This window comes from Phoca vitulina, unplaced genomic scaffold (assembly GCF_004348235.1).
Source record: "Phoca vitulina isolate PV1807 unplaced genomic scaffold, GSC_HSeal_1.0 scaffold13, whole genome shotgun sequence".
Lineage (NCBI taxonomy): Eukaryota > Metazoa > Chordata > Mammalia > Carnivora > Phocidae > Phoca > Phoca vitulina.
The window spans coordinates 26,971,140-26,984,025 of NW_022589716.1; the positions used below are offsets into that span (position 1 = coordinate 26,971,140).

At 42.9% G+C, this 12,886-nt stretch overlaps 1 protein-coding gene across 12 annotated transcripts in view; it reads right to left on the reverse strand.

The window, feature by feature from the left end:
• The window catches only part of FOXP1 (forkhead box P1), a 480,210-nt gene that overhangs the window by 85,502 nt on the left and 381,822 nt on the right, over positions 1-12,886 (reverse strand). For 11 of the 12 annotated variants that reach the window (XM_032411750.1, XM_032411758.1, XM_032411759.1 and 8 more), the window contains 3 exons: positions 7,543-7,680; positions 6,419-6,508; positions 881-1,034 (listed from right to left, as the gene is read on the reverse strand). In XM_032411750.1, the coding sequence (XP_032267641.1) occupies positions 881-1,034; positions 6,419-6,508; positions 7,543-7,680 (382 nt within the window). The remainder of the gene's footprint in view (positions 1-880; positions 1,035-6,418; positions 6,509-7,542; positions 7,681-12,886) is intronic. The other variant, XM_032411752.1, reaches the window with a different exon arrangement.

Consider the following 12,886-nt stretch of genomic DNA (forward strand, 5'->3'; position numbering starts at 1 on the left):
GACAGGGGAACTGTATTTCAAAACACAGCATGACACTCTCTTCCTTCCTTCCATACTTTCTGCATTCTGGTTCTGAATAATCCATGTGCATTCACATTACACATGTCAAGGAGTTGCTTAAACCATGAGGATATCCTAAAACGGTTAGAAATCCTCTTTTGTTTCTGATGTCCAACACCCACTGTAATAACACATCAGTGGCTTTTCAAAAGAAATCTTTAAATCCATGAAATCTTGCAGCTTTTCGAGGAACTCTAGTTTTTGAAGAGCAAGAGGTAGAAGTGCTGCCTGTTCTCATGAGCATAGAACGTGCTCAAAAAAACCAACAGATGAATGCAAACAAGGAATGGAAAAAAAAAAAAGAAAAGAAAACCCAACAAAAGAGATTACTCTTAATATAGAGAATAAACGCGAATTTATCCCGAGAACTGAAAAAGTGGCATTTCAAAAGCATCACTCAGCTTTACAACAGAACGAGTTACAACGATAGAAAATATACCTTACACCGGCTCAACAAAAGCCTTCAAGAAAATTCATCTGGGATTCCAAACGGACAATGCTCGATCGGATTGAAATGGCCCGTAAGTCAAAGTCGCACTGCTTTCCCCTAGCCCAAGAATGTGCCAGGGTGGGATTCCTCTGCTACTGCGCAGCATCAGACCACCCCGTAGGTCTTCACTTTGGCATCCATGAACAAGCCCTTCGGCTTCTACGAAGCTCCCTCCTCAGGACCTCATCCAGCCTTGCCTCTGAAGTTGGTATGTGCTTGTTCTGGATGGACCACGTCCTTACTGACGGGCTGGGGTATACCACCAGACAGCCCGCCGCCTCGGCCCCGCCGCCTGGGCGGGGCGGCACCTGCCGCGTCACGGACGCTTACCTTGAGCGAGCGGCTGGAGGGGAAGGGCAGGCTGCCCTGGCTGAATGGTAAGAAGGCCTTGGCGCTGTAAAGACAGGAGGTGCTGCTGTTGCAGCTGCTGCATCTGGAGGAGTTGCTGCTGAAAGGCCAGCTGCTGGGTGGCCACCTGCGGCTGCTGCAAGAAATCAGGGAGAAAGAAAATGAGCCGGCCCCTTCCCGAGCAAGGTTCGGAGGACGGACGTTTCAAAACACGCTGCCGCCGTCGTCAGACACCGACGATGGCGGCTGGGGTCTAGTGGAGGGCTTGGTTGTCAGGGCTGGTGTGACAGGGACAGGACACAGAGCGTCTGAAGAGCATGGGGGGGGGGTGTGGGTGTGGAGGGGGGCTGCGTGTACTCCCCCCTCTGCTGCCAGTGGCACAGAAAAATAACTCGCCCATCAAGTCAGCTTTTCCTCCAGTTTGAAAGGCCTGAGTGTTTCTGGTCGAGATGTGACCGTCCAGACTTTGAAATGTTTAATGATTCACGCCGCAGAGAAGGCAGGCACCATTCCGGTCTGGAGGGATTTGAACCCTGAACCTCGGAGAGTACGGAAGAGCGAGCTGCCTTCCTCTTGCCTGCACCAGGAGCTTTTAAACTACTCTGTTTATCACTCCCGACATAAATAAATGAGACAAAATCAGACCTTTGAAGAAGAAAAACTTCATCTAATATTGTTAATTAGCCATGACAAACGATGAAATAACACTGTAAATCTTTCATAGAAACAGCCACTAGATTTTAATTACACACATTCATAATTTAGCAAACAACATCGTACTCGACTGTTGAGTGTTTAATGTGAAGGACACTTTAAGCTTCAGATGCCTTAACTTGGCTTTAGTTTCAGAAACCCCCAGGTCGGGCTCGCCTGTCCTGCTTCCCCACCCGCTTTGTTCTTGAAAAGAAGGGGCTTTACGGTATGATAAATATCTTTTTGTTGATTGGACAATGACAGGAGGAAAACTTTTGTTGTGTAAAACATCAATACATCATTCCTGTGTTTAGCAGGCCTCGCTCCAGCCAAAAAAAATTAATGTAGATTTCCTCAGTAATTATCTGAGTGATAGAAAGATAATACAGTGCAGTAGTACAATAAATAGAAGGAAATTATCTAATATCCTTAATCTGCTAGGAATCAAATCGAGGTGGAGGTCTTAGCCACATTATGGCTAACAATTACGAAAGGAGAATTAACCCTTCCCAAACTGTAGCCAAAAAAAAAAAAAGATTCTTTAAGAAAAAAAAAAAGATCCGTTTTCCTAATTCTGAGTATCATTCAAAACATCAGGAAGACTTCTGCAACTAAAAGGGGCTGTACAACCCTTTCAGAGCTTCTAATAACTATACTTTACAAACAACTGCATTCACTTAACCTAACACATGACCTTGATCTGATACATCCATAAAATGGTATGTGTACCAAGACCTTCTGATGCCAAGTTCAAAGGAAAAAATGGTGGTTTCCTTTCGGTCTCCGTGCAGTTTATTTTACAGTAAAAACCATCATTCTCCTATTAGCAACCAATTTCAGACTTACTACCATGCCACTGAGAAAGTTAATTGAGTTTCACTCCAAAAAACAAATTCTATACCACTAACAACAAAAATTTAAATAAATTTAAATGGAAAGCCAGTGTTTTCATTTTACGAACAGCATGCATAAAATGATCCAATTGTTTTCACCCCTTCCCATGTTATCACATTAATGTAAAACCCAATGATAGTTATATTCATGTCAAAATGATTTTTTTACTTCTTCGACAGATATTAATTCATGACACTTAAAAAAAAGAAGAAGAAGAAGAAGGAAGGAAGAGAAAAAAACAACCTGGATACAATAAAAGATCGGGGAACCAGCTCTTCTTGAAGTAGAAAAGAATGGAGAGGGGGTGCCGGAGTTTGGGGAGGGTGTTTCCTGTCTTACTGTAAATGAAATGTTTAAAAATTTTGTATTTATATAAAATGACTGATGGCTTTTCTGTTGTCTCTGCAGCCATCCCTAGGAAAAGCTCATGAAAGCTGTCCACGTTTGAAAAGCCAGGATATAAAAGTATACAAGGCCCATTGTCCAAAGAAAGAATTTAAAAGCAACACTGGTTGCCAAACTGTGCTCCCCACCCAGTTACCAAACACAGGATACGAGCCCGTTTGTTTACTTCTCACAATTGAATGCATACAAAAAAGGTCTCCGCGCAGTCCCCTGGACAGGTCAGTAGTCAGTGTTAAAATGCTAAAATGCCCTGATAAACCTTGCATTTCAGATCCCCTCCCTAGAACTGCAGTCAAAGGTCTGTTTTCCTTTCTTCGGCTCCTCCCTGCTGCCTAACATAAACTGTCATAACTACCCGGACAAACGGCCCTCTTAAAACAATCAACTGAGCCTACCTCACCCGCACAGGATGGGACCTTTTTCTGTAGCTCGACTGAAAATTAATTCTGCCTTCAATTTTCCACACCCGTTCTGTCAAATATTAACGGGCAGTCACTTCACTAGCTGTATGGGGCTACAGAAGATCTATCTCCTACAGAAGGTCTTAGAGCCAACTCAATGGGGAGCCTAACTTTCTCAAGGAAACATCTCGAGGCAACTTTAGAAAAAAGTTGAGTGAAGGTACATTGTTCTGGCTGAGGATCAAGTGTCTTACTGCAGAGGTAATCAGAACAGGGAAAAGGGTGGCGGCGGCGGGGGTGGGGGGGCTGACGATTCAAAATTATGAGCCACTAATGACTGGGGATTCAGTAAATTAATACACTTGTTCCATCTGTCAACATCCAAGTTCAAACCTTGTTAAAATCAGAACCACCAGTCCACATCGTGAAATTGCTACCATGTGACTCTATTTCACTGTAGCACGAAAGGACCACCACCTGCATGATAATTTCAGGAGCCTGCCCCCTTACCTCAGGAAAATAAGGATCTCTTAATCACCGTTACACAAGCTCTCAGCCAAATCCACCGGCACGGTGAACATACAGCGGGATCCAAGGGGACCTGCCGCCGGTCTGCCTACCCCTCAGGATGGGAAGGCAAACCTATCTCTTCTATCCCCTTTGCCTTGGAAGTGGATGACAGAACGTGACCACAGCAAACCTCGAGTCCTAGAGATAGATGCTGAAAGGCTGCCATAAATAATGTCCCGCCTTCTCCTGGTTCAGATACAAAGTACTCCCTTCCCAAACTCAGGCACCACCATCATCAAGATGCCCCCTTTCTGACAGCAGCAGTTTGGGAGAGTTAACTTTTATCCTTCCTTCTGCTGTGTAACTCTCCCCTTCACATTTCTTTATCTGCCCTCTGAGCTCATCTGAACTTTCATGTTCTCTCAGCGTGCAGACGTGCATTCCAAACTCTGTCTAACAGACCAAATAAGAGGTTAATAAGAAGTGGCAACAGAAAGAAAAAACACAATCCCTGGTAACTGATAAGAATGACAGTGGCAGCCCTTTTTTGTTTGTCTTCAAATATAGAGTTAAAGATCTTTAAAAAACTAAATTTTGATGCCTTTGAAAAGAAAGAAGCACAAAATAACAACAGGGGGTTATTGCCTGTGAGCCACAGGGGAGAAACTCCATAATTCTTATTCTCCCTTTTGAAGGCTGTTAGAAATCTGATTCAACAAAGCAACAGCAGAAGGGGAAACCTCTTGAGGCTGTAACCATTTCCTGTGATCATGCATAATGTGCTTCAAAAGTGGGTTTTTACCAATTCTGTTGATCAATTGCACCTCCTTCATATCCCTTCTTTTTTCTGCTGTGTTTACATCTGATGTGACTCAATGACAAGCACTGTCTGAGACTGTGAAACAGGCCTGTCATGTTGATTTATGGGCGCATCAAACCACAACTTGTCCAAACTGAAGCTCGCAGTTCATTAATTAGAGAGTTGTGACTTTGAAGTCAGCTTTCAGACTGTGGTTTTTAACATTTGGCTTAATTTATATGCTCTTGAATGTGGATCTCTAAGGAAAAAACTGAAATTCCCTTCTTGTCTTTGAACTTCTTTTGACCGCACAATAATCATTTCTTTGTCCAGAGTGATGCCTGCAATCCCAGAGTCATTAACGCGCATTGAACTGCCACTGATGAGTAAGCCCTACTGAATTAGAAAAACAGCCAGCAAAACAAAGCTGAGAGCCTTCTGCACAGTGATATCTCACAATTACATGCCTTCCCTCCCTGTGCCATTTCCATTTTAATTACTGTTAGTCCTTTAGATTTACATTTTAGACACTTTTTAATCTGTTCCCTTTTTTATTATAGCAGCCCCCGGTAGCGCGCCACTGTACTTAAGGGTTGTGTCAGCATTTTCATGAAAGCACCTCCTCCCCGTCACCCCCAAACTGCCCCGACTCTGCAGGGGTTGCCATCCAGGCTGCTAAACAGGACTCCAGGGCGAACAGCTGGCAGGGCATGGATAAAGTACCCAGTTTCTGTTGAGGAAGGAGCCGGCCGGGGCCATTCCCAGCATGGAACGTGAGCGCGGCCCGACATCCACGCTCACGTGAGGGACAGGGCTGTGGAGAGTCGCCGAGCGAGGCTCCTTCCAAACCAACGGAAGTGGCCGCCTGCTTGGGGCCAGCGAGGAGGCCGTGCAAGGGGGCCGAGAGCTGTTTTCCAAACTACAAACTGTGGCATTCCGAGGAGGACACTCACATGAAAAGTGTTCCAGTCCACGGTAAAAACGTGAGGAGCTAAGTGATATCGGGGAACTCTGAAATCAGGAGGAAGACGGCATGATAATGCCCACACGCACACAGACGCTCCCCCAACGGCCTGGTCTTCACCGACATGGAACCGTATGGGACGTGAGACGCGGACACCTTCCCTGGGAAGGCCTTCCCGCGTCTGGAGCTAACATGGTCACCTAACTGGGTGGTGGGGCCTGGCACCACAACTGTGTGCTCTTACAAAGCGCTGGGCCCACGGAAGCCATCGTGCCACACTGGTTTTTGTCAGGGACACACAAATCATCCAAGCTCGGAGGAGTCTTCCCTGTAAGTGGCACCATCTCACGCCTGCCTTGAGCAATTACCATACGTGTCCAACTTGCGAGAAAAAGTGAACACAGAGATAGGAGCGACCATTTCTTGGTCCAACTTTTCTGTTCGTCCAACCTCACAAGAGAGGATTCTTCCAAAAGGAAGGGCCAGACCCACACCCCCAAGCTGTCTGAGCTGGAGAAAATCTCAAGCACGGGTCCAAGTACACCTGTGCTAGCAGCAGGTGCACCTCGGCCCACCGTTCGGCCCGCCCGCGGGAGGAGCCCTGACGGTCTGGCCCACCATCCCGCTTCCTGGTGCTCCCCAAGGGTACACCTGCAGCGCTGCTCTCAGAGGTGGCAGCCACGAAACGGAACCCAGAAAAATCTCAGAGAACAACAGGACGATCACTCTTGGTCTGAGAGCTGCGAACCGATAGCTCAGTTGTGCAATCATTTAAGAGATGAATGACAGTTTAATAGCCACTAGATAGTCCTCTGGGATCTGTGGTTTGGAAGTAAAATATGTATTGTTGGTACCTCTTTAGGCTGTTTTCCAGCATGTTGTTGTTGTAAAAGTTGAAGCTGCAACTGTTCCTGTTGTTTTTTATAAAACTCTTGAAGCTGCTGCTACAAAGGAAAGAGAGGACAGTAAGTAACAGAGGGTACCGCCAGCCCACTGTCCCGACGCGGTGCCACACACAACTGCGATTTGAAAAATAGCATCCTTTTATCTGGAATGGCCTGACCTTTAGTTTGAAACTCGACAATAAATTTCAGCGCACCCTGACTATTCTTGGCATTATTGTTTGAAAACTAATCTCCAAAATGACCTGATGAAAAACATACCATTTTCTACACAAACTAATTAAAATAAGGCAAGGGATGACTCTGACTGGACAACAAAGCCCCAGTGCCCCTGCTGAGAGAGTCTAGTGAATCTCTACCCTGGAAAGCGTGCCTACTCTCGGAAGGATGGGGCTGGGCAGGGTGCTGGGGTGTTCAGCGTCCGCATCAACAGAGTGGGCAGCTCGCTCAGCCTCTGGTGCCCACCGCCTCACCCCGGCAACTTCTGTCACTCTAGTTCGGAATCTCATCTCTTTGGTTTGGGGGTCCGGGAAGTCTGAATGTGAGGTCCCTGTGGCAAATGGCAGCCAGAAGTTCATTTCCGCATCAGCATACATGAAAGAAGGAAAGTGAACTCTGCACCTTAAAAGTAACCAACTCCGGGATGTCTCTTGATGTTTAAAAGAAAAATTCTGTGAGCTTCTGAGTTGAAATGGGGACTTCAAGAGCTGTCACATTTAAACCTGCTCCTAACGTGCTCCCCATTTTGCTTTGATTCACACCATTTCGAAACCTCTGGGCTTACCAAATAAAAGAGTGTAAAGCCACATAAGCCTAAAAGATCTTATATCTACCAAGTCCAATTACAGCCCTAATCTCAGTCCATCGGGTACTCTCTAGGCCCGAACCCTAGTCGCTTTGGCAGGGGTCCCTCTGCTTCCTGGGATGCAAAGGACATCGATTATTTCAGGGGCCTGCTCAGTGTCCTGCCCCAGCCACCCTGCTCTGCTTTTTCTACAATGGGCAAAGGAGCGGATCAGGCGCAGGGAATGGCAAATGGAGTCACCGGCCCTGGGAGGGGGAGGATGGATGGTTACCTGTTGGAGCATGAGGGCCTGCTGTTGCTGGAGGAGGACCTGGAGCTGCTGAGGGCTCAGCACTTGTTGCTGGAGGATCTGCTGCATTTGCTGGGGAGTGATAACTTGAGGTGTCATCATAGCCACTGACACGGGGACCTAGAACGTTAACGAAGGATAAATAGGAAGCCAGGAAATCGCACGCACGCAGCACTCAGCCTTCTGGGGTCAGCGGCAGACTGTCATGAGCCTGCTCCAAGAACTGACCAGTTTCCCACGCACAGTGTCTTTATCCAGAGGGGATGCAGCAACAAATCCTATTTCATCTCTTACGGAGTTTATGTGAAATAGAAGAAAAACAAAAGAAGACCTCGCAGCAATGACAGGTGCCCAGACAGCCTTGCAGGCAGACAAGGAGTAAAGACTTAACAAGTGCTATCTGGAGTTAGGTGGGGATGATCTCGATTTCTTACGAAGCACGAGTTTTCGGTGGCCATTAGCGCTAGGAAGTTTAAGGCAAACTTGAATTGTGTTTTAGGGAACAAGGCAAATGGGAACCAGTACCTTCTCAGCAGGAGCTACTCTGATCCACTTCCTCTGCGGACAGTGATTTTTTAAGGACAATCAATGAATGCTTGGTCTTGTGGGTGACTGAACCCTGGGCGCACCTCGCGAACTTCAATGCAGACCTTTCCTAAGATGCCTTTTACCCTTCCTTATTCACCCAGCACACAGATGTCTCCATTCTTTCATATTACGTGTGATACCATTAAAAGCTGCTTTCCATGACATTTCAGTGACAAACAGCTACAGTGATGAACTTGATAGCATTTCATATTTGCAACTGTTAACACGTTTCTGCACGGGCATCTTTGCAAGGAACCTGCACTACTGTATCTGAAAGGATGATGTCTTGTTCAGATAAAACACTGACATTAAAATGACAGGCTGTCTTGGCCAAGGTTACACAAATTGTATTCAAGCGGATACCTAATGACAATGCTATGAATTCTGCAAGCTTTCTAGAATGTAATTTAGCTATTCAAAATAATCACTGCACTTGTGTTTAATTTGCAGACTACATGAGAACCATTTTGTCAGTCCCCGTAATACAAGAAGACTATTTCATGAAAAATCGCCCCCACCAAATAAAAAGATAAGGAAAGGAAAAAAAAAACAATGAAAGAAAAGACAAAACCTGTATGTCTTCTAACAGTAATATTTAAGCATCTTACTTTTCTTTGGTTTCTAATCAAACATGTGACAGCAAGAAGCTAGAAGCAGTAAAGGATATACTTTGTTAAAAAGGATCTCCTGTCATCTCATGTATTACAATAAAAGGTAATAACATGTTTTGCACTTTGCCTGTGTGCCACTTAAAAAAAAAATCCGGCAGACAATAGCTGATCAGAAGATAAAAGAATTAAAAAATCTTTCAGGGGAGCAGTAAGCAAAAGGGAGAAATGCAGTATTAATTTTATGTAACATAATGTCTTAATATGCAGTTTATCTTGACTTTTTCACATGATTTGTCCTGTCATTTGCATAGCGAGCTCTCATTCCTAATTTCACAGTCATTATGCACTGATGTCCCGATTTCTCAGCATCACTAATTTTGATGAACTAAAAATGGTTCCTGAAGGTCAGATTCATGTACAGTGAACATCCTCCACTGTTGTTGTGGGCATGTCTTGTGTGGGGGGATGTTTATGTGCAAGTTTCGCATTGTTTGGAAAACACCGGCTAGAACATTTGAGAAATTTCATTAACCTAACTCTGGAAGGTCATCAATGAATTCTTCCTATTGCGGTGGCCTTTTAAGTGTAGATGTAGATACACTGTAATTTAAAACAGATGGGCATGTCTGAATATTTTTTATATGCAAAAAGGGACAGATGTATATGAATGGATAAATTATCCTTTTAAAAAGATACTTCGCAGCACGAAATATCATCAATGATTAGAACAGTGAACTTGCATTCAATCTAGGGCAAACACAAGAAGGCATTATCAAAACATCTAACCATCTATAAATTAATTCCAATTAGTCTACTTTGTCTTCACACACAAGAAACTTTTTGAATTTTTCAAAATGTATCGGGTGCTAATCACTATCTTTTGAGCTGCTAAAGCCAACATATCACAATAGAAGTTTATTTTTCCTTGAGAGTTGCATCATCATACAGGGAGGTTTGATTAAGCAAACAAAAGAACCATGTTTAAGGTTTCTTTTTTCCTCTGCGTTTCTTGGATGACGTACAATATAAATATTCTTGAGCCAAATTTCTGATGGTGATGAACAGGAAAATAGACAGGAATAGGGTGGTGTAAGATCTAAACTGGTGATGAACATGAAATTAACAGTGTTGTAACAGAAGTCTTCATAGAAATAATCTCTTGGTCACAATTTTTTAAAAGAACCATGGAAAGTCTATGTTCACAAGGGGAACAAGAGAACTTTTGGGGGTGATGGAAATGCCGTCTATCTTGACTGGGATGGTAGTCCCACAAGTGAACACAACTGCCCAAATTCTTCCACCTGTACCCTTAAACCGAGTGCATCTTCTTGTATGTAAATTATACTTGAATAAAATCCATTTTAAAAGCTAAAAAAAGGACTGGCATATACAGATAATTTTGAAAACCTTGGATATGGCCAATAGTTAAATGTGCTTCTCCCAGGGTTATTTATTCAATGTTTGCAGTCATGTTACTGAACAGCAAAATGAACTTAGTCTCCTCTTCTTTTTCCCTTTGGACATTTTCATGGAGGTGCTGATGAGTAATAAAATGCTCAAGCAGCGGGCACAACCAAAGGAGGGAAAGAGGCAAGAAGCCTGAGTAAGCCTCCAGCCTGGTATAGGGTCTCTGAATAACCAGAGGGGGGCTGATGGCCTCAACTTTGCTTTTACTATCTGAAACCACATTTTCACACCAGTTCGCTTTTAAGCCTCCAAAGTGGGCCTGACCTTAATTTATAAATGTGATAAAACTGAGATTTCCCCAGTTTCTGCTCCAACGTGTCTTGAAAATAGGTTATGGTAGGTTTTAACAAACATATCCAAATGGACGAGAAACCACTATGGGTAGAAAAGGGGGGGAAAAAAAAAAACAAAAAACAGCACAGTTTAAGGTTTTAAATAGTTAAGAAATAGAGCCTACACATATCCACTCTCTTAACTCCCAACGTCCAACTTTTTCATGTAGCTAGTCCCTACTAATACTAGGAATCAAAGGGCATGCAGTACCAGCGAGAGGCTATTATAGTCCACACTTTATTGCCCATTACTACTGAGGTCATTAGCGGCAAGAGTGATTGTACCGGTCTTAACCTATTGATCACTGTAACTACTATCATTTAATCCTGTGTTGAATGTCTGGAAAGCGGCTAAAGGCACACAAGAGAGAGTGCTTTAGCATTGAGAAATATGGCCAAAGCTTAGAAATTACACTGTGATTCATAAAATCTAGCCAGTGGTTTAAATCAATAGTATTTAAAACAGTCATGTGAGTTTTTAACTATGGTGCTCTACTATTTATGGGCCCCTCTTTGAGAGTATTCGGTCAAAACTAAACTTTATTTTTTCCAGATTCTATGCCATCTACCTTACCCTCCTTGAGATAAAAAATAATAAATTCTGATTTTTTTTTTTTTTTTTTTTTGTGCTACAGGGCTCATGCCTTAACTGGGAGTTTCACCTAATTCTTGATTTCTTTCTCAAATGACAATTTAAAGATAGTGCAAAAAAAAAAAAAAAATTATATCCCTGATGCTGTAACTACCTTAACTGTTTGAGAATATAGAAATGAGTATGTTTTATGAGTTAACAATGAATCATAGAAGGCAATTTATGAAGAACTAGAATGATTCTGTCTAGCTGCCTTCAGGGATCAGAAATTCAAATTAAACTTCTGGCAGACATTTAAAGAATGCTAGCATACAAAACTGAATTTAAAAAAAACACACACAGTTAACACTCTTTCGTTGAGTTTCAAGAGGAAATCGTGAATTAAAAACACACACACAGAGACACTGCATGATACACTGTTGACTGATACCACTTGGGTGTGGCTGGTCCCAGGTGCACATGAACCTGCGGGAATGGCAGAAATTCAGCTGTGCTTGGCCCTCGGAACGCTGCTAGTATGGACCTGCTACTATCTTAATACCAGTAACTGGGAAAACGTCGTTAGCACTACCAAGTGCTGGTAGGAACCCATGCACTTCTGTGTCAATCCTGCCTGCCACAGTTTTCTTTTACTTTAAATTGACTTTCTATCATCCGAAAGCCAGAAGACTATTGAAATAAGATGCCTTATTAGCTCCCTTTATTCCCAAAGGGGAGAGGTAGGTGATGGGGTGGGGAAAAATATCTAAAAAGCAAACAAACAAATAAAAACGCCCATAGAAACAATACTCATTGCTAATCCAGGAGACAATTGGAGGAATTGGGTGGGAGGAGAGATGACACAAATAACATGCTATCGTTTTTTTTCTTTCTCTTTACACTCACTCCCGTTAACTACACGTAAGTACTGCCCAGTGTAAACACACATACGTTTTGTCATCAGCGTCTTCTCCTAGTTACTAAGTCTACAAATAAGGAAAATGAGAAGACAGAAACATTTAAGTACTGTTTTACTTCCATTAATCTGGATTAATAATTTAGAAACTATTTTTTAATCTCTATTATTCACCACGTGTATGTCCCAGGAAAACTGGGTCCCTTCCAGACTTCAGGCTGTGTGTGGATGATAACTGGACCAGGTTAGGCAGTGTTACCTGGTTCATCAAATAACAAGAGCAAAACAAATTAAATTAGAAGGCCCCAGAATAGCAAGACAAAACCAAAGAAAATAGCTCCATTAAAAAAAAGCAAAACAACAAAAACAAAACAAAAAACCTATGCCAAATTTCCTATGACCTATAGAACCTAGCCTGTGTAAAAGAAAATAAGTACTACTTCCTAAATACCATTACCCCCTGTGAAAGACAAGTTTTCATAATTAATAAGTGAATGGATACAGCTGATACACTGGCAAACAGAAAAGTTAGGAAGCTTCTATCTATTCCCCAAGGTATCTAGAAAGAAAGAAAGAAAGAAAAGAAAGAAAGAAAGAAAGAAAGAAAGAAAGAAAGAAAGAAAAGGGAAACAAACAAACCAACCACATACACACAGATACCATGCAAGGTAGCTGTATCATGGAGGAAAGAAAATACATTTCTGACATAATATTTCAGTCTTCAGAAAATTAAAAAAAAAAGCCTGCTATTCATGTGGAAAGTATAATTCTGTTTCATTATGGAATTCTGCTTTTTTGTGTAACTCTTTTAGACTTAGCTATTTTGCCACAATACTGTACA